Genomic DNA, 22,971 nt, shown 5'->3' with positions numbered 1-22,971 from the left:
TAAGTGAATATGTGACCCTTTAGAACTAAGATAATGAGAAATTGCTTCAGCCAGAGAATGGTGAATCTGTGGAACTCATTGCCGCAGAAGACTATGGAGGCTAAATCATTGAGAGTATTTAAGACAGAAATAGATAGGTTCTGAATAGTAAAGGGATAAAGGGTTATGGAGAAAAGGCAGGAGAATGCATTTGAGAAAAATGTCAGCTGCAATCAAATAGTGGAGCAGACTAGAGGGGCTGAGTACTCTATTCCTGCTTCTATATCATATGGTCTTATGAATAATGAACAAGGAACAGGAGTAGGCCATTCAACCCTTTGAGCCTGCTCTGCCATTCAATAAGATCATGGCTGATCTGATTTTAACTTGAATTCTACATTCCTGCATATCACTGATAATCTTTCAACACTTTGGTAATCAAGAAGCTATCCACCTTAAAATTTTTAAAGACTCTTCATCCACTGCCTTTTGAGTACAGGAATTCCAAAATACACAACCCTCTGAGAGAAAAGTGTCTTTCCTTATCTATGTTTTAACTGGATGGCCCCTTATTTTTAAACTATTATCCTTAGTTCTATATTATCTCACAAAAGGAAACATCCTTTCAACATCCACCTGGTCAGGTCCCCTCAGGGTCTTGTATATTTCAATTACATCACCTCTGACTCTTCTAAACATCAGAGAATATAGGCCTAGTCTGTCCAGCCTTTCGTCATAAGGTAATCCACTCATTCTAGGTATTAGTCTAGTAAACGTTCCTTGAATTGCTTCCAATACATACATCTTACATTTAGTACGGTGACTGCACAGTTTTCCTATTGTGGTCTCACTAATGCCCTGTATAATTGAAGTATGACATTCCTATTCTTGAATTCAATTCCCCTTGCGACAAAACTTTAACATTTTAGTTGCTTTCTGAATTACTTGTTGTACCTGCATACAAACTTCAGCAATTCATTCATTGGAAAATTCAGATTTCTTGGGTAGAACATAGAACATAGAGCAATACAGCGCAGAACAGGCCCTTTGACCCTCAATGTTGTGCCGACCTGTGAACTATTCTCAGCTCATCCCCCTACACTATCCCAAAATCATCCATGTGCTTATCTAAGGATTGTTTAAATCTCCCTAATGTGGCTGAGTTGACTACATTAGCAGGTAGGGCATTCCACACCCTTACACTCTCTGCGTAAAGAACCTACCTCTGACATCTGTCTTAAATCTATCACCCCTCAATTTGTAATTATGCCCCCTTGTACAAGCTGACGTCATCATCCTAGGAAAAAGACTTTCACTGTCTACCCTACCTAATCCCTCTGATCATCTTGTATGTCTCTATCATCTCCCCTCTTAGCCTTCTTCTTTCCAATGAGAACAGACCCAAGTCTTGAGCTCTACAACCTCTCACCATTTAAATAATATGCTTAATTTTTATTTTTTCTGCTAAAATGGACAATTTTACAATTGAACCTTCCCTGAATCTAATGAATTTTTTGTAAATGCTTCAGACATATTATTTGCATTGATGTGTTGGGCTGACCCACCATTTGAGGATAAGGATATTTGTGAGCCATCTCCTCCAATGAATTTTTTAGTTGTCCACCACCATTCACAACTGGATGGAATAGGAATGTAGTGGATAGATCTGAACCGATGGCTGTGGAATTGCTTAGTTCTGCTTCTGCTGTTTCGTACACAAAAAGTCCTGTTTTATATCTTCACCAGATTGTACCTCATTTTTAGTAGGCCTGGGACATCCAGACATGCCCTCTTGCATTCTTAATTACATCAGGGTTGACCAAAGCAGTCCACAACCTTTAAATAATTTTAAGGCAGAAATAAATAGATTCTTGATTACCAAGGGGGTGAAAGATTATTCAGGATGTAGAGGAATGTAGAATGGAGGTTAAAATCAAATCAGCCATAACTGTAGTGAATGGTGGAGCATGCTGGTAGAGCCAGGTTAGAGACAAAAATACTGCAGATGCAAGGTAGACAAGCAAGAGGCTGGGACAACACAGCAAGCCAGACAGCATCAGGAGATGGAGAAGTGGTGGCATGGATTTATCTGGCACAAAGTCAAGGGAACTCCAGTCTTCAAACAGCAGTAATACAATCAAAAGGAAAGCAAAGGAAGCAGCCAATAACACAGGAGTAGTCTGACAACCAGCAACCCAGGAAGTAAAACACACTGGTTATCTTTCTAGTCTTTAAAAGTTTACAGAGAATAAAAACAAAATGTAAGATACAGATTAGAAGCAGATACATCTTATATTTTATGGAAAATATTAATATTTTGGAATTTTTATCATGGGATACACAAAAATGACATTACACAATCATAAAATGACTTGTACACCAGTTACAACTCATATACATAGTGCAAATTATACATACAGCATCCTCACTTTATCACTAGGGGTACAGAGCACAAGAGCAAGGAGGTGATGTTGAATTTATGTAAGACACGTGCTAGATTTGAGCTGGAGTATTGCGTATAGCTCTAGGTGTCACATTATAGGAAGGATGTGAACATAGTGGAGACAGTGCAGAAGTAGTTTACAAGAATGGTCCCAGGGATGAGAAACTTCAGTTATGAGGTCAGATGTTCACTTTGGAATGAAGAAGCTAAAAGGAGATCAAAGAGAGGGTTTTAAAACCAAGTGGGCTGAATAGAGTAGATAGGGAGAAAGTGTTCTGACTCAAAAGAAACATGAGGGCATAGATTTAAAGTGATCTCATAGAATCATAGAGTAATAGAGATGTACAGCATGGAAACAGACCCTTCGGTCCAACCTGTCCATGCCGACCAGCTATCCCAATGCAACCTAGTCCCAACTGCCAGCACCCAGCCCCTATCCCTCCAAGCTCTTCCTATTCATATACCCAACCAAATGCCTCTTAAATGTTGCAATTGTACCAGCCTCCACTACTTCCTCTGGCAGCTCATTCCATACACGTACCACCTTCTGTTTGAAAAAGATGCCCTGTAGGTCTCTTTTAAATCTTTCCCGTCTCACCCTAAACCTATGCCCTCTAGTTCTGGACTCCCCCACCCCAGGGAAAAGACTTTGCCTATTTACTCAATCCATGTCCCTCATAATTTTGTAAACCTCTGTAAGGTCACCCCTCAGCCTCCGACGCTCCAGGAGAAACAGCCCCAACCTGTTCAGCCTCTCCCTATAGCTCAAAACCTCCAACCGTGGCAACATCCTTGTAAATCTTTTCTGAACCCTTTCAAGTTTCACAACATCTTTCTGATAGGAAGGAGATCAGAATTGCACGCAATATTCCAACAGTGGCCTAACCAATGTCCTGTACAGCTGCAACATGACCTTCCAACTCCTGTACTCAATACTCTGACCAATAAAGGAAAGCATACCAAATACCTTCTTCACTATCCTATCTACCTGTGACTCCACTTTCAAGGAGCTATGAACCTGCACTCCAAGGTCTCTTTGTTCAGCAACACTCCCTAGGACCTTACCATTAAGTATATAAGTCCTGCTAAGATTTGCTTTTCCAAAATGCAGCACCTCACAGTTATCTGAATTAAACTCCATCTGTCACTTCTCAGCCCATTGGCCCATCTGGTCAAGATCCCATTGTAATCTGAGGTAACCTTCTTCTCTGTCCACTACACCTCCAATTTTGGTGTCATCTGCAAACTTACTGACTGTACCTTTTATGCTCGTATCCAAATCATTCATGTAAGTGACAAAACGTAGAAGACCCAGCACCGATCCTTGTGGCATTCCACTGGTCACAGGCCTCCAATCTGAAAAACAACCCTCTATCACCACCCTCTGTCTTCTACCTTTGAGCCAGTTCTGTATCCAAATGGCTAGTTCTCTCCGTATTCCGTGAGATCTAACCTTGCTAACCCGTCTCCTGTGGGGAATCTTGTCGAATGCCTTACTGAAGTCCATATAGATCACATCTACCGCTCTGCCCTCATCAATCCTCTTTGTTACTTCTTCAAAACACTCAATCAAGTTTGTGAGACATGATTTCCCTCGCACAAAACCATGCTGACTATCCCTAATCAGTCCTTGCCTTTCCAAATACATGTACATCCTGTCCCTCAGGATTCCTCCAACAATGTGCCCACCACTGACTTCAGGCTCACTGGTCTACAGTTCCCTGGCTTGTCCTTACCACCCTTCTTAAACAGTGGCACCACATTAGCCAACCTCCAGTTGTCCGGCACCTCAACTGTGACTATCGATGATACAAATATCTCAGTAAGAGGCCCAGCAATCACTTCTCTAGCTTCCCACAAAGTTTTAGGGTACACCTGATCTGGTCCTGGGGATTTATCCACTTTGTATGCATTTCAAGACATCCAGCACTTTCTCCTCTGTAATATGTACATTTTGCAAGATGTCACCATCTATTTCCCTACAGTCTAAATCTTCTATATCCTTTTCCACAGTAAATACAGATGCAAAATACTCATTTAGTATCTCCCCATTTTCTGCGGCTCCACACAAAGGCCTGATCTGCAAAAGAAGAATGGATGAGGTGTGCTAAAAAGTTTTCACTCAGCAAGTGGTTATGGTATGGAATCAAATATGATTGAATTGTTGCATTCAAGAGGGCATTGGATTGTTATTTGGATAAAAATAATGTACAAGGGTACAATGTGGGAGGCGTGGCAGGACAAAAATAGACAATGATGCTCATTTAATAAGCCAGTGCAGGCACGTCAGCTGAATGGCTTCCTGTGCTGAAACACTTCTGTGATTAACAAGGGTTTTAGCAATAATCTTACAACATAAAAAAGGGAATTTCTCATCAGCTCAGTGCTATCTAATTTATTGAAGACTGCAGAGTTTTCAATTCTGCACTCTATGGAGAAACTTAGAACCACTGACAGAATTCTTGCTTTCAGCATTGAACCACTTACGTTGAGACTCTCCAAATTGCTGTCATTTTTAGAGGAATTACGATAGTTGATTGGTTCACTATCATTACTACTGCAAAATCTGGGCAAAAATTCAGATCTTATTTATTTTCTATATCCACAGTTAAAGTAAATAAAGTCATGCTCTCTGTTAAGATGCATGAATCTGTAGCTGTTTACAGTAAAGTCAATTTATGCTGGCAATTGTATCCAAAACAGCCTGAAACAACCTTGTTTACAAGCCTGTGATTACATCAATCACTGTAGAACTCCTTGTGTACAGGAAAAGGTCTTTGAATACTTGTGTATAGTTTATAGACATTAATAAATGTAATAAATAAATTAATTAAAATGTCTTATTTTTGGAACAAGAGTTTAGGCATTGCAAAATTAGATAAACTTAATGCAGAAAAAGGCCATTCAGCCCAACTGGTCCATCTTAGTAAATGTTCTCTACACAAGCCTTCTCCCACTCAAATTCATCTCACCCAGTTAACATCTCCTTGTTATTATTTTCTCCTGTTATGTACTTATCCAGCTCTCCCTAAAACACATTGTTTTTATTCACTTCAACAAGTTCCTGTGATAGTGAGGTTTACATTCTTACTACTCTGAAAAGAGAAGTGTCTACTGAACTCCCTATTAGATTTAATGTAAATGGCTCATAGCGACAATCCATTGTTGTGGATTGTTCAGACATTTTATCTATGTCTGATCAATCCCTTTGATAATTTAAAGGAATGTAATCGGATCACTCCTCAGCCTTCTTTTCTCTGGACGGTATCACTGAAAACAAATTTCAGAAGCAGCCAAAGGGAAGGAAATAACTTACTGTTGCTATGTGTCCATGAAGTTACCATATCACACCATTCACCCACTGAATTTGTCTGTGCTCGCACTCGGCATTGGTACTGCTGCTTAGGCTGCAGGCCTTCGATTTCCAGGCTGGACTGATTTCCGGGAACATCCATGGTAGTGGGCTTTTCTTTACTGTCATTGGCAGCATGGCACTCCACATGGTAGGTGATATCCTCCAGGTTCCCGGCAACTGGCTGCCACTTCAGCCAAAGGGATGTTTGGCTTTTGGGTATAATTTTAAAACCCGTTGGAGCAGGAAGAGCTGTAATACCGACACAACCAAGAATAGATACTTTATTGTTTAATAACCATTTACTGTGCATTAAGCAAAAATGAAATTGAAATGATTAAAACTAAAACTTCCAGTTCTCTTATTCAGGGAGGTTTGAAACACTATGTGAGTGTTGCAAAAAGCAGGATGGAAACTTTGCTTTAAAAGCAGTACAAACACTTGTCTCTACCGGTGAAATGGTCAGTTTCAAAAAATGGATAGATAGATGTGTGAACATGTGAAGTCCTAATTTCTTGACATTGACACTTGTTTATAACAGCAGTTTGTATCTTCAAAATTCGGCTGCCTCTGAGCTATACAGCATGGAAACTGAACCTTAGGCCTAACCCTTCCATACTGACCAGATATTCTAAATAAATCTAGTCCCATTTGTCAGCATTTGGCCCATATTCTTCTAAAGACTTCCTATTCATGTACACATCAAATGTTGTAATTGTACCGGCCTCCACCACATCTTCTGGCAGCTCATTCCATACACATACCACCCTCTGTGTGAAAACGTTGCCCCTGAGGTCCCTTTTAAATCTTTCTACTCTCATTTTAAACCTAAGCCATCTCATTTTGGATACCCCCACCCCAGGGAAAAGACCTTGTCTATTCATCCTATCCATGCCTCTCATGATTTTATAAACCTCTATAAGGTCACCCCTAAGCCTCTGATGTTCCAGGGAAAATAGCCTCACCTTATTTCGCCTCTCCCTATAACTCAAACCCTCCAACCCTGGCAACATCCCTGTAAACCTTTTCTGGACCCTTTCAAGTCTCACAATATCCTTCCTATAGCAGGGAGAGTAGAATTGAATGCACCATTTCAAAAGTGGCCTAACCAATGACCAGTACAGTCGCAACATGACCTTCCAACTCCTGTACTCAATGCACTGAGCAATAAAGGCAAGCATACCAAACACCTTCTTTACTATCCTGTCTATCCGGAACTCCATTTTCAAGGAACTATGAACCTGTAATCCAAGGTCTCTTCGTTCAGCAACACTCCCCAGGACCTTACCATTAAGTGTGTAAGCCCTGCCCTGATTTGCCTTTCCAAAATGCAGCACCTCACATTAATCTAATTTAAATTCCAACTGCTACTCCTTGGCCCACTGGCCCATCTGATCAAGATCCCATTTTTACTCTGAGGTAACCTTCTTTGCTGTCTAACATACCTCAAATTTTGGTGTCATCTGCAAACTTACTGACCATACGTCCTATATTCACATCCAAATCATTTATATAAATGATGAAAAGTAGTGGACCCAGCACCAAATCTTGTGCCACACTGCTGGTCTCAGGCCTCCAGTCTGAAAAGGCACTCTCCATCGCCACCCTCTGTCCTCTACCATCAAGCCAGTTCTGTATCCAAATGGCTAGTTCTCCCAGTATTCCATTCGATTTAACCATACTAATCAGTCTTGACTTGCACCAAGTCCCATTTACCCATTGCCTTGTATTTGTTGAGTTACAGTGATTCCTGGTCCAAGAATGCATTGATTTTTACATTCTCATCCTCTGGTTCAAGTCCTCCTGTGGCCTCCCAATGACAGTCCCACAACTCCGAGATCTCTGGTTTCTTACAATTCTGACCCTTCAACTCTTCCACCACTGACAACTATACCTTTAGATGGCTGAAATGCAGGCTTTGGAATCACCTTCCTAACTCTTTATATTACGCTTTCTCTTCCTTTAACATGTGAGTGAATACCTAGCTCTTTGAAGAGGCATTTGGTCAAGTGTTACAATGCTTTATGATGTTGCTCAGTATCAATTTTCTTTTTGAGAATATTTCCGTGAGTTACTTTAGGGTTGAACCTCATAGGAAGTCTCTAAATGCAATTTGGTGAGATTGCACAACCCCCTTTGTCAGCATTAGGAACATAGAAATGAAACAGAAGTTGCTTGAAAGGCTCAGCAGGTCTGGCAGCATCTGTGAAGAGAAATCAAAGTTAACATTTCAGGTCCAGTGACCCTTCCTCAGTCGGGTTTTTATGTAGAAATGTAGGTCCCTTTTAAATTGATTCAGAACTGGTGATGCTCATCGAACTTTGTAGTTAAGAGCTGAGTGCAAGGGCTGTCTTGTGGTGCAGAGATTGAGTCCCTAGCCCTGGATCAGGAGGCCCAGGTTCAAATCCCACCTACTCCAGAGGCGTATAATAATATCGCTGAACGGGTTGATTAGGAAACGTAGGTTAAATGAAAAAAGATGGATGCTTTCCAATTCTACTTCAATTTAGCTCTCTCTGCACTTCTCCCTCACTTTTGATTTATATTTCCTGAATCAGGCTCTGCACATAAATTATTCAAGTGAAACAAAACTAATTTATTGTTGGCAGTTAATAGATGAAAAAACCCATTGTGATGAGGAACTAAAATGTGCTCATGTGTGTTGGAGCACTTCTGGATTGAAAAAATAACAAAGAGCTGGTTTCTCCCCTTCATTTTGATCCTCTTTCTACTCAAGAACCTATCTATTTCTGTCTTAAATACGCTCAATGGCTTAGTCTCTGCAGCTTTCTATGGCAATGAGTTCCACAGATTCACCACACTCTGGCTGAAGAAATTCCTCCTCATCTCAATTCTAAAGGGCTGTGCCATCACGCTGAGGCTGTGCCCTCAAGTCTTAATCTCTCCTACTAGTGGAAACATCCTCTCCATGTCCATTCAATGCAGGCCTCTCAGTATTCTGTAAGTTTCAATGAGGTTCCTTCCTCATCCTTCTGGATTACAGCAAGTACAGACCCAGAGTCCTCAATGGTCCTCATATGACAAGCCCTTCATCTCTGGGATCATTCTTATAAACCACCTTTGGACCCCCTCCAAGGACAGCATATCCTTCCTCAGATACAGGACCCAAAGCTGCCCACAATATTCCAAATGCTATCTGATCAGAGCCTTATACAGCCACAGCAGTATATCCCTGTTCTTGTATTCTAGCCTCTCAAAATGAATGCTAACACTGAATTTGCTTTCCTAATTGCCAAATTAATCTGCACATTAACCTTAAGAGAATTCTGAACTAGGACTCCTGAATGTAGGGAAAGGAAACATTTGGGAAACATTGTTCACAATAGAGTCCATGAGATTTATCAGCAATTGCTGAAAACTCCAAGACAAACCCTATAGGATTGGCAACCCTATGTAGGAGAGAACCTGAAATGGATCTGAGTGATGTGAGTACTTCACCATTGTTTTTAAATGGTGTGACCTTCCTTTGAACTGAGAACTGGCCAAGTCAGTGTCAAAGGTCATGGTTAAGTATTTAATGGCATGTGGAGTTTTAATCCCATTGTGTTCAGAGTTTCCCTCCCCCAGCCGCCTTTCTAATTCCTTCCTGCCTTTCCTTCCTGTGGGTATTAAGTCAACCTAGGATAACATGGTGCTGGTAGCTCTCCAAAATCTATCCAAGTGCCTTATTTTGATTCTGTCTAGACAATAACAGGTTCTTCTACACTGAAGAACATCACAGGCAAATTCAGTTCTAATCTTACTGAGTATTTATGCACTTGCACTATCACAAGGACCCACAGAGTGTGAACCCAGAATTATTGTTCCACACTCTATAACTGGGAGTCACTGGAAAATCCCCTCTGCTCCCTTGATTAAAATCAATGATATCTTTCTAATTCATTGCGTTAACAAATTTCAAACACTGCATCAATCATTCTAATTCATGTTCAGTGATGCAGCAACATTTTGCTGACAATATCTGGCACAGAATATCAACTGAACTATTCATGCAGCAATGATAGGTCAAATTGGCAATTTTTAAGTATCACGCAAAAATGTTTGTTTAGAGAAGTTGACACTATAGCAAAAAAATCCAAACAAAATTTACAATGAAGGAACCACGCAGCTTTGTGCCTATGGCATTTTACTAAACTGGAGTTCAAATAAAATGCTTGTACTGGCATTTCTGTTGTTAACTGCAACTGATGGTTTGGCAGGAAATTGCCTGAGATAGGTTTTAAAATTAACATCAAGTCTGAACATATCGTTAAACAAGAAATCAGTTGCTCTTTGGGGGATTTGTGTACATTGTGGAGCTCGTCTGCATGGACAGATGTTAACCCCACATAGCATTAGAGGAAAAAGTGCTTATGTGGGTGCAGGTATGATTTCCACTTCCATTTAGCAGTCAGTCAGAGACACTAACAATCACTGTTTAAACACTACATCCTCTTCCGGGGTTCCTACTGTCACTGGACTGATAATCCAGGCTTGCAAAAATATTTCAAACAGGTTTGAATCCCACCATGGCAGATCAAGTATGAATTCAATAAAATCTGGAATATAAAATCTAACGGTAGCCATGGTAAAAAAATTAGATTGTCGTAAAAACACATCTGATTCACTAATATCCTACTGGGAAGGAAAAGTATCATCCTTCTAGCAAATCATTTGTATTTTATCAATCGCTAAAAAGTCTCAGAAAAGGAATGAAATCCGAGAGACCACCTCGGCACCATGAACAACAATGGCAAACTCAGTCATGTTGACGGTACTAACTCCCCTTACCAACAATTGGAGGCTGATGCCAAAATTAGGATAACTGTTTCACAGACTCATCAAGCAACAGCCTGACATTGTCTGTAAGGTATGACCATGAGTATGACTGGCCCAGACATCACCCTCATTGTGTATGTCTGGCAAAGTTGGAAGCAGAGTGGCATACATTCAATGAGAATTCCCACACTGATTCCAGACCCTGCCAAGCCTCATGGCACTGTTGTTTATGATGAATTACTCATCTCTGGTACAAATTGTTGGATCACTGCTCTTCCATGTTGAACACCTCTTGGAGGAAGCATTGAAAGTGGCAACGGCACAGAATGTACTCTGGGTGAGGGACTTCAATGTCCATCATCAAGGATGGCTTGGTATCATTACTACTGACCAAGCTGGTTGAGAACTACAGGTATTGCAGTATCACCGTGCTAAATGGGATATACTTTGAACAAATCTAGCAACCCAGACTGGGCATCCGTGAATTAGTCAGAATATAGTCTTTGCCCCAAATAGCTCCAGCAATATCATCAATGACCTTCTTCCATCATTAGGTCAGAAGTAGGGATACTTGCTGATCTTTGAATAAAATTCTGCAGCAAGACCTGGACCATATCTATGTTTGGGCTGACAAGTGGCAAGTAGCTGTTGCGTCACATAAATGTTGGGCAATGGCCATCTTCAACAAGACAGAATCTAACCATCACCAATTCATACTCAAGGGAATTACAATTGCTGAATCATTTAGTATTTACTACCTGGAGGTAACTGTTGACCAAACTGAGTTGGAACAACCATATAAATATGTTATTTACAAGAACAGGCTAGGAATTCTGGATTAAGCTACTCACCTGTCCACAAACCCAATTCTCTATTGATAAGGCACAAGTTAGGAGTGTTATGGAGTACTCTGCATTTGCCTAACTAAACAGAGCACCCAAAAGCTTAGCACCATTGAGGACAAAGCAGCCTGCTGTCAGCACCATCCGTCACAAAATTCATTAGCAATGAAAACCAACAGCAGTGCATACCATCCCCGTTTGCACTGCACTAACACACCAAAGCTCCTTCCAAACCCATGACCTCTACTACCTGGAAGGACAGTAAGTACATAGGAACACAATGCTTCCAAGTTCCCCTCCATGCCACTCATGCTTTCGAACTTTACTTTTGTTCCTTCATTGTTGCTGGATAAAGTCATAGACCACCCTCCCTAACAGCACTGAGGTTGTGCCTACACCTCAAATCGTTCAAGAAAGCAGCTTAACACCAAGTTCTTCAGAAAAATTAGTGAGCAATGAAGCATACATTCCATGAATGAATTAAAATTAAGTTCAAATAAGTAACTCCTTTTGATCACAATAGCATCCTAGAGATTCATCTTTAGTTCCTGGAGATTCCTGAAGATTTGGCAACCTAAAGGATATCTCATTTAAGAGTTGGCCTTGCAAAAATCTTTCCCATTTGTATAGAAGTCCTAACATAATGAATAGAATTATTATGAAGCACACATATAGAAGTATTCAGTAATAAAATGTGTGCATTCCATTACTTGGGCAATCAGTCCAGAAACTTGCCACAGGACCAGGATGTCCTTCTCCTCCTTCTCCGGGCCTGCTCAGTTGTATACACACATTGTACTGGCACATTGGTTGTAGATTGTCCAGCTTCACCAATTCTGATGGATCTGTCACTGAAGGCAAAAAATAATATGCAGATTATTTTGACTAGTCTTCGAGATTCAATGAACCAGTAATGCTGAAATAAAAGGTATGTTTTTCTTTTGTGGTACCAGTTCAGCAATGTTAAAAATCACACAACACCAGGTTATAGCCCAACAGGTTTAATTGGAAGCACTAGCTTTCAGAGCGCTGCTCCTTCATCACAACCACCTGATGAAGGAGCAGCGCTCCGAAAGCTAGTGCCTCCAATTAATCCTGTTGGACTATAACCTGGTGTTGTGTGATTTTTAACTTTGTACACCCCAGTCCAACACCAGCATCTTCAAATCAGTTCAGCAATGTCTCCCTATGTTGAGACTTCCATCAGTTTGAAGGACATGGAAAGCAAATACATGGGGAGCACCACTACCTCCAAAGATGCTGTACTTTTAAATCCCAATCTGTCTTAATATCAGTTATTTAACAAATAAACATGCATCTTTTTCACTGGCTGTATTTATCTTGCAACATTAATCTTTCTGCAATTATAAATTATACATTCTTTGTAATAAGGATCTCAGTTGACTTCATCTGAATGTTGTATCGCCTTGTAAAAGTAACAACATGAAACATTCTGTATATACCCTATTCATTCCCTTCTTTATTATACACCTTTCAATCTGCTTATAGATTTAAATCACTCTCTTCTGAGATGTATAACAAATTTATTCAGTATCCCATCATTGCTAAATTCCTGCATATTGGGAACCATTCTGACAAAACTGGACTGCTCAAAGTCTTAAGCCTTCTTCCTAAGGAGGGTGCCCAAAACTGAACATGTGAGAGGTTGTTTTGAATCAGGTTTAGAAATGTAGCAACTGAAATTTATAGCTTGCAACTGCTATCTCACAGATATTGCAGAAGAGGACTAACTGGCAGAGTCTCATCACCATAGCATTTCTTTGTTTTATTCTTCTGTGCCTATGGTGAAGTAGTTCTGCAAATAATTATCTTTATGACTGCTTTTTGAATCTTGTTTTCTTCTGATACAGATGCTGTCTGTACTGTAAAGTGACAATGTCTAATACTCATCAGTTGCTTGTGAACACTGGATGACATAAATCACTTCAAGATGTTTATAAATTTGTTATATTTCCTCGAATAAAACTGAGGTAAGTAGTTCTCCCTTCCACAGAATTTATTACATGCCACATGTTCCAAGAACAGCATCACTGTTATGTAGATGCAGAGAAATCATTCTAACAGTTAATAGGTTGAAATATTTAATTCCAGTCACATTGCTGTGGAAAAGTTTCAAGATATCCCATGTGCATAACCTCAAGGAAACCTCTTTGAGAAAATTCCGTCAGTAAGCAATAAGATTAGTAACAAAATTTTTAAAAGCCTTCCAAATTTTTTGATAATCCTTTAGTGCTTCATCTTGAAGGGCAAAGGCAGCTGACACAAGAGAGCACCACCACCTGCAGATTTACCTCCAAGCCAAACCATCCTGACTTGGAATTATATCACTTATCCTTTACTATTGCCATGACAAAATTCTGGAACTCCCTTCCTATCAGCACTATAGGAGCACTTACATCCCAGGAACTGCAGCAGTTCAAGAAGGCAGATCACCACCACCTTCTCCAGGGAAACTGGGGATTCACAAAAAATGCTGACCGATGCTCATGTCCATGAATGATTTAGGAGAAAAAGAACCTAACAATTCACTATTCAGCAACTTGAAAATGATTAAAATAAAAATTAATTATTCTATTGATCTGCAGAATCCTCTTCCATATCCAACAGAACAATTCCCTGCTCAGGTAGATGTGAGAGATCCCATGGGGTACTATTTAGCACTATCAAGCAGGGAGTCCTACCCAGAATCCTTGTAATATTCAACACCTAGCAATCATGTAAGTAGCTGGTCATTGCAGTCTGTGGCATTTGTTGTATGAAAATTGGCTGTTTCATTTCATATATCACAAAAGTAACCACTCTTTAAGAATATGCTATTGACTGTCAAACATTATGAAATATTGTGAGGTTGTGAAAGGTAATATTATATTTCCAGTCTTTCTTTCTCTCACCATTTCAACTAATTGCTTCCTAAGCATCAGATAAGATCTATTGATGCAAATGTTCCTCTTCGCCACAAGAGAGGAAGGGGGTTATTTAGCGAAGCAAATCACAACCCAATACAGAACCGTCCCCAACACAAAATTCTAATCTGGGAACCCCTCCTGATCTCAGACCTCCCTCCATTCAACAAGGGAACCCAGGATACAGAACTCATTTACAGGTCTCGAGGTCTGCAGCACAGAAATAGGTCCTTCAGTCCATCAAGTCTGCACCAGCCAAAAACAACCACCTAACTATTCTATGTCCCCGCCCTTCATAATTTTATACATTTTAATCAAGTCCCACTTAGTCTCCTCTGCTGCAAGGAAAATAACTCTAGACTATCCAATCTCTCTTCATAACTAAAATTCTCCAGCCCAGGCAGCATTCTGACATATCTCTTCTGTACCCTCTCCAGTACATTTGCATCCCTCCTGTGGCTAATCAACATTTTACACAATTCCAGCAAAACCTTCCTGCTCTTTAAACTCTTATGCCTCGTGCTAATAAAGGCAAGTATCCCTAAGTTGCCTTAGCAACTATATCTACCAATCCCATTACCTTAAGGGACTGGCGGTTATGCATACCAAATCCCTCTCAACCTTGGTGATTCTCAGCGTCCAACTGTTCATCACATATTTGCTTGCTTTGTTTATCCTTCTCAAGTGCATCACCTCATGTTTATCTGGACTGAATTCCATCTGCCACTGACCAGCCTGTCTATATCTGTTTGTAAGCTTAGCTATCCTCCTATTTATCACCCCACCAATTTTTGTATCATCTACGTACTTACTGATCAACATTGCCACAATCAAGTCTAAATCATTTATATATACCACACGCAGCAAAAGCCTCAACACTGATCCCTGTGGGATCCAACTGCACACAGGCTTCCAGTCACAAAAACACTTCTCAACCATCACTGTTTGCTTCCTGCCATAAAGCCAGTTATGCATTCAAATTGCCAAATTTCCTTGGATTCTATGGGCTCATGCCTTCGCTATCAGTCTCCCATGCAGAACCTTATCAAAAGTCTTGCTGAAACTTTGGCTTTTGAGGGCGGCAAGGTGGCACTGCTGCCTCACAGCGCCAGAGACCTGGGTTCAATTCCCGCCTCAAGCAACTGTCTGTGTGGAGTTTGCACATTCTCCCTGTGTCTGCGTGGGTTTCCTCTGGGTGCTCCGGTTTCCTCCCACAGTCCAAAAAATGTGCAGGTTAGGTGAATTGGCCATGCTAAATTGCCCGTAGTGTTAGGTGAACAGGTAAATGTAGGGGAATGGGTCTGGGTGGGTTGCTCTTTGGACGGTCGGTGTGGACTTGTTGGGCCGGAGGGCTGTTTCCACACTGTAAGTAATCTAATCTAATCAAGTCCAAGTAGACTACATTGAATGCATTGCCCACATCTACATACTTGATTATTCTTAAAAAGAATTCAAATCAAGTTGGTCAGACAAGACCTCCCCTTAACAAAACCATTCTGACTATTCTTGATTAGTCCCTGCCTCTCCAAGTGCAGATTAATCCTGTCCCTCAGAATTGCTTCCACTCAAGTTAAACTGATAGACCTGCAATTTACTAGTTTATCTCTCCCCCCCTCTTGAATAACAGCACCACACTAGCTGTCTTCCAATACTCTGGCATCTCTCCTGTGGCTAGAGAGGAATTGAAAATTATTGCCAATGCCCCTATTATTTCCTCCCTTGTCTCACTCAACAGCCTCAACTCATCCACTTTATCTGACCCTGAAAATTTATCATCTTAAAAGCCTGCTTGACTTCTATAATACTAACTTGTGATCATCCATGGGAAAATTACCAGTTCCAAGAATTTTATGAATTAAAATTCCTTGTCAATCCAACTGTGTTGTTAATTTTTATAACTAGTTCCCTTCTCTCCAAATTCAATTCTAATAGCTTTGCCAGAAAATTGGAACTTAAATTCATTACTAATTCAAAAATAGAAATAACTAGAGAAATTCAACAGGTCTGGCAAACTCTGTGGAGAGAAAACAGAGTTGATGTTTCGAGTCCAGTGGCCATTCTTCAGAACTAATTGTAGCTACGAAGAGGTTGGGATATATGCTGCACATAGGCTGGATGGAGGTGGGGAAGGGGTAAACCATGGATGGAGATGGAGCCCAGGGAAGAGAGCAAAGCAGTTGGGCAGACAAAGGAATGGATCTCCCTAACTCACTATGAAAGAAAATCTGCAAATGAGGACCATCAGTGGGTGAATATGTGTTGGCTGTGGTGAAAGCAGCCCATGTGATGTCAGAATATGTTGTATGGGGTGGGGAAAGCATGTGGAAGAGGGTGCTCAGTTCCTAAAATTATTGAACTTGATTTGGAATGCTGAAAGCTGCAGGGTCTCCAAGCATCTCAGGAATGCCGACATTTAGAAAGTCCGTTCCTAACAGGATACTTGCTGCCATTGTCAGCAAATTAGATCCAAGTCTGCTGCCAGAGCCAGTCCCCTGGACCCTGGCTTGTAGCCAATGTCATAGCCCAGAATCTAATCCACTCCCAATGCCTGCTTTCCACCAAACCTGATCAAATCTGCACATTTTAATGTGATATCCGCTCTTACACACAGTAGACTCAACCAACACCTCATGGTGTGGCAATTTTTGAATATATGAAACTGAGTGATGATTAAAAACATTCTGGATATGAACAAAATCAATGAGATTTTTATATTCTTCACTGAGTCCTTATTATTAATATGCCCCAACTGTTCATCCATTTCATTTGACAATGTGCCAACTTAAAGCAACAAAATTACAGATAATGCCTCTAAATAAAGAGGGACCATGAAGAAATCATTTCTTACCTTCAATTGATGACCATGACTCTAAAGCTCCAGCCGGTTTGTAAAGCAGTCTTGTTAGGATGATTGGTCCATCTCCAATATGTGGCTCAACATTGGCCTTGACAATAATAAATCGAGTGCCACTATTGGTTTTAGTTGGTGGGGTCTGTGGTGAAGGAGGGACTGTCGGAAATGGACATTTAGCAATACGTTAAGGCATACTCATGGAAATGTGTTGAAGAAGCCTGTCTTAGAGGCTCACCAAGAGGAAGCAAGGCAGTACACAATAAAACATTTTGAATATTGCTCATGAGACACATGTCATTGAAGACTTTGTCTTGCACTCATCAGGACTACCTCAAAAATGTCAAGTTTCAAATGACCACTCGACAATTTATTCTGCAGGTAAAAATAGTCCTGAATTGTGAGCAAGTTCACTTTGATTGGCTGAGACTTTGTCATGAACTATTTCCAGGAACTATAGGTTTCACAATCTCTTGGGTATCTTTTTAAAAATGCGCAAGGCTATAACATATTTCTTTTGCTTGTCTATTAATTAGCGTCTATTATGTCGCTTCTAGAGAGTACAAATGCTCTGTGTTATAAAGCTGGCTGATTGTATTGAATTGATTGTTAATGTAACTATTAGTGCACTCAGTATTGTTGAGAAAGTTGTGTCCAGTTGCCATGTCACATTTAACAATCGACATTTTGTTATAGAAACAAACTGTTTTGTGAAGAACACTAAACATTTTACTTTGACTTAGCTCCACTGCGATATGGGCATGTTAGAACAACAACGGAAGGGAGGATGTTATAAAAGGCTGTTAATTTATAGTTGATGAAAATATACAACATTATTCCTGGGAACATGATTCAGAATACGCATGCAGACTTTGGATATGGGAGCTACTAGATGCAGACAAAGGAAAATAAAAATAAAAGTGATGATCAGGAGTTACGATGTAATGCACTAGATGAGGTAGGTATCAGATTGTGGGATTTGTCACTTAAAGACACATTGTGACAAGACCATTTGTTTAGGTACATTGCAGCACAACTTTAGTGCCACATGTATTACTTTATGGGGTTTAATATGAATTTTGTTAATTCCAAAACAAAGTTTGAATGAGTGGAAGGCGGCAGCAGTGGCAGGTTACCAGGTCGTGTTTTACATTTTGCTGTTCTTGAAGTTAACTCTTTGTAAGGGCAGGGTCATACAATACTGTATGACTAAAGGATTTCAGCAATAAAATTGTATACACTGTACCAATATCTAGTGATTACTATAAAATACAGGGATTACTGTGCACACTTCTGATCTTCATGTAATAAGAAGAAAAAAGAGGGACTGAAGAATGTGCAAAAGAGATCAACAGGAAAAATACCAGAATTGGGATGTTATAACCATCAGGAAAGTTTTAACAGGTTGGGGGTCTTCTCCCCTAATGAGTAGGTGGAGGAATGACCTGATAGAACTCTTTAGAATGATTAAAAAATTTGATAAGGTAGACATTGAGAACATGATTCCAATTTTGGGTGAAACCCATGAAAATGGGGTGCATGAATACAAGATAGTCACTAATAAATCTTTTTGGCGTTCTGAAATGTCTTAACTAGAAGAATGGTGAGAACATGGAATGACAGCCATAGAGGGAGTGGTTGTAGAAAATAGTATAAACAAATGAAAGGGAAGTTTAATAGAAGATGAGGGGCAAAGACATAAAAAATTACACTATTAGGCTGAGAAGAGGAGAAGGTTGGAGGAGGCTTGTAAGGTTATAGAAACCAGCATAGGCCAGTTGGACCAAATGACCTTTTCCTGTGCTGTGTAAGTCTATGTAACAATAACCTACCTTTGACGGACACTTTAAATGGTCTCACAGCAACTCTAGCTGGTGTCTTGACACGGCACATCCACTTTCCTGAATCTTTTGGTGATATTTTCAACACTTTGAAGAACGTTATGGTCTGTTTGACTGGATGCATGATTGTTTTTGTGGTTGTAGGCTGAAACAGAAACGCATAGTCAGAGTAAGGCATGATGGTAAACACATCAATCTTTCTTGAGTATACATCAGAAGGGAAGTATTCAAAAGGCTACTTTCTGCAAAACACTTTAACAGGGCCTGAACTGGTTTGCTGCAAAGTTCAACATCTGGAGTTTAATTAATTATCAGCATACAGGAAATGGATCAAACTGTGCTGAGCAGAGTTAAATTATTTATCGTGCAACAGGACCAGAGGAGGAGGTAAAGGGAGATGTTTTATGCAATAAATTGTTGTGATCTGGAATGTGCTGTCTACAAGGTCAGTCTATACAGCAAGTTAACAAGATAAGTAGATAAGTACTTGAACAGAATATACTTACAAGACTATGGATAATAGGGGAGTGAGATTAATTGGACAGCTTTATCAAAGAGTCAGCAGAGTCATGATGGGCAAATGATCTCCTTCCATGTTATCTCATTCAGTGATTATATCAAGGAGAATTTCCTCACAATCAAGTTTAAACAAAAAACTGATTATTTAGTAAAATGTAAAAATGTATTCTCTATATTATTTCACAATAGTTTTGTGTTCTTACCTTTAATAATGTTGCATTTAGTCCCTAAATTTCAGCTAAACCAACAGAAAACTGCACAGGTTGCACATTTATATCTTTCAAACTTTTATGCAAGTGCAGTCAGTTATAATGAACTGAAACACTTGAAACAATTTGCATCCTTTTATTACATCGACCAGGAAAAATATCAGGCCCTGTAATCAGCTGAAATATGGCCAAAATGAGCAATGTAAATCAAACAAACTGGATTTTAGGAATAACAGTCACATAATTAAATGAGCTGAACACTATTTGCACTTTGAACACATTTCGTGTGGATTCCTTCACAATACATTGTCTTACAGGTGCTTTTTCAAAATATTGTGCTTGGTTGTTTTGCTCAATAAGGATTGAGTTAAAACTTAAATGTATTAGTTTTTGATAATACTGTTTGTTCTTCACATTTCTTTTGAAAGCTAATTCTGTCAGAATGCAGGCATGGTAATTAATTCAAAGTGATCTCTCTGTCTCTCTTGTAGTGTTCTAGAAACCTAAGAGGTGGGATTTAGTTTCATTCCATTTTTGAAACAAGCAGAATATTTGAGTTTGAGCAAATGGCTAGAGATACATGCAAAAGAAGGTTTTAGTGTCTGCAAGCAACTGTGGCCACAGAGTATGGGCATACTATATACCATGGACAGCATAAGCATTTATTTTAGATCTGCCGAATGAACACAGAGCAAACAAAACTGTCAATAAAGTTTAAAGTATCCATAACCACAAGTATCCGGAATCACTCTCATTATATGTTTGTTACAACCATTCTACCCTCAGTGGTTCTGTTTCATCTGTAACCCTTAACCTTTTTCTTCTTTATTCCTGCACATGGTATGGGTGCCACTGGCAAGGCCAGCATTTGCTGCCTGTCCCCAGTTGGTCTTGAACTGAGTAGCTGGCTGGGTATTTCAAAAGACACTTAAGAATCAACCATGTTGCTATGAGCCTGGAGTCATATATAGGAGAAAGTGAGGACTGAAGATGCTGGAGTACCAGAGTTGAAAAATGTGATGCTGGAAAAACACAGCAGGCCAGGCAGCATCCAAGGAGCAGGAGAATCGACGTTTCGGGCATAAGCCCTTCTTCAGGAATGAGGCTGGCGTGCCAAGCGGGCTGAGATAAAAGGTAGTGGGGGGGAAGGAATTTGGGGGAGGGGCGCTGGAAATACGATAGATGGAAGGAGGTGAGGGTGAGGGTGATAGGCCAGAGAGGGGGTGGGGGCAGAGAGGTCGGGAAGAAGATTGCAGGTCAAGAGGGCGGTGCTGAATCCAGAGGTTGGGACTGAGATAAGGTGGGGGGGAGGGGAAATGTGGAAGCTGGAGAAATCTACATTCATCCCGTGTGGTTGGAAGATTCCTAGGCGAAAGATGAGGTGCTCTTCCTCCAGGCGTTGTGTGGCCTCTACATTGAGGAGACAGGCTGCCTACTTGCGGAATTATTCAGAGACCACCTCTGGGATACCCACATCAACCAACCCAACTGCCCCGTGGCTGAACACTTGAACTCCCCCTCCCACTCCGCCAATGACATGCAGGTCCTTGGCCTCCTCCATCACCAGACCCTGGCCTCACGACGCCTGGAGGAAGAGCACCTCATCTTCCGCCTAGGAACCCTCCAACCACACGGGATGAATGTAGATTTCTCCAGCTTCCTCATTTCCCCTCCCCCCACCTTATCTCAGTCCCAACCCACGGATTCAGCACCGCCCTCTTGACCTGCAATCTTTTTCCCAACCACTCCGCCCCCACCTCCTCGCCGGCCTATCACCCTCACCTCCTTCCATCTATCGTATTCCCAGCGCCCCTCCCCCAAATTCCCTCCCCCCTACCTTTTATCTCAGCCCGCTTGTCACACCAGCCTCATTTCTGAAGAAAGGCTTATTCCCGAAACCTCGATTCTCCTGCTCCTCGGATGTTGCCTGGCCTGCTATGTTTTTCCAGCACCACATTTTTCAACTCTGGAGTCATATGTAGCCAGGTAAGGATGGCAGATTTCCTTTTCTAAAGAAAATTAGTGAACTAGCTTGGTTTTTGCAACAGACAGCTGTACATAGTTAGCAATACCAGGACTAGCTTTAAATTTCAGATTTATTAACTGAACATGTTGGTGTATACATTGGTATAATCTGAATCCACATGGGCCACAAATTACTAGTTCAGTCGACTACCATTATGCCATCATCTCTCCATCTCACCACCTCACAAAATTAGTCATGATTCAGTGGTGTGACAATACTATGGCTTTAGTAGGTGTATTTTGTCCTTTTTTAATGAAGAAAGGTTGAGACAGAGGTGGTGAGCAGTCTGCTCAAAGCCAATAAATTGAACAGCTTGTGAGGCCTTAATTTTTTTTCTTTAAATTTGGAATAATAGAAGCAGCCTGAATGGGTGGGGTCAAGCTCCCACAGAACCAGGATTTTTAGTTAGCTTTGAGTAGCTATGTCTTGAAGCTGGATGTGAAAGCTTTTATTTCTCTCTCTGTTACTCCTGGAATACTCCTCTTGCTGCTAGAACTGCATGTGAGACAATCTATGTTACTGAAATTGCCTTTGCCAAGGGTGTGCTAATGGGATGTTACAAAATTGGAACAGTTAATGAGTAGTTTATTACTTTGTTAAGTATTTCATAACCCCAAACTAAGCTAGTTCCACCTGCCTGCTCCTGGCCCATATCCCTCCAAACCTTTCCTATTCATGTACTTATCCAATTGTCTTTTAAATATTGTAATTGTGCCCACACCCATCACTTCCTCAGAAAGTTTATTCCACACGTGAACCACCATCTATGATAAAAAATTGGCCCTCATGTCTTTTTAAAATCTCTCCCCTCTCACCTTAAAAAAATGTGCCCCCTGGTCTTGAAACTACCTATCCTAGGGAAAAGACACTTACCATTAACCCTATCTATACCCTTCATGATTTTATAAACTTCTATAAAGGCACCTCTCAACCTCCTACACTCCAGTAGAAAAATGCCCCAGCCTACCCAGCCTTTTTTTATAACTCAAATCTTCCATACCAGTCAACATCCTGGTAAATCCCTTCTGAACCCTCTCCAGCTTAATAATATCCTTTGTATAACTGAGCGACCAGAACAGAATGCTTGTTCCAGAAGAGGCCTCACCAATGTGCTGTACACCCTCAACATGACTTTCCAACTCAAATACTCAAAGGTCTGAGCAAGTAAGGCAAGCATGCGAAACACCTTTTTAACCACCCTATCTA

General features: G+C 40.6%; 1 protein-coding gene across 1 annotated transcript in view; it reads right to left on the bottom strand.

Moving 5' to 3' along the window:
* tek (TEK tyrosine kinase, endothelial) overlaps positions 1–22,971 on the bottom strand; it is a 121,623-nt gene that overhangs the window by 41,957 nt on the left and 56,695 nt on the right. Inside the window, exons 9-12 of the mRNA XM_072589014.1 lie at positions 19,003–19,156; positions 17,168–17,329; positions 12,106–12,246; positions 5,739–6,026 (exon numbers count right to left, since the gene is read on the bottom strand). Coding sequence (XP_072445115.1) covers positions 5,739–6,026; positions 12,106–12,246; positions 17,168–17,329; positions 19,003–19,156 — 745 coding nt within the window. The remainder of the gene's footprint in view (positions 1–5,738; positions 6,027–12,105; positions 12,247–17,167; positions 17,330–19,002; positions 19,157–22,971) is intronic.

Source organism: Chiloscyllium punctatum, chromosome 2 (genome assembly GCF_047496795.1).
Source record: "Chiloscyllium punctatum isolate Juve2018m chromosome 2, sChiPun1.3, whole genome shotgun sequence".
Lineage (NCBI taxonomy): Eukaryota > Metazoa > Chordata > Chondrichthyes > Orectolobiformes > Hemiscylliidae > Chiloscyllium > Chiloscyllium punctatum.
This window is presented reverse-complemented; position numbering and strand designations above follow the sequence as displayed.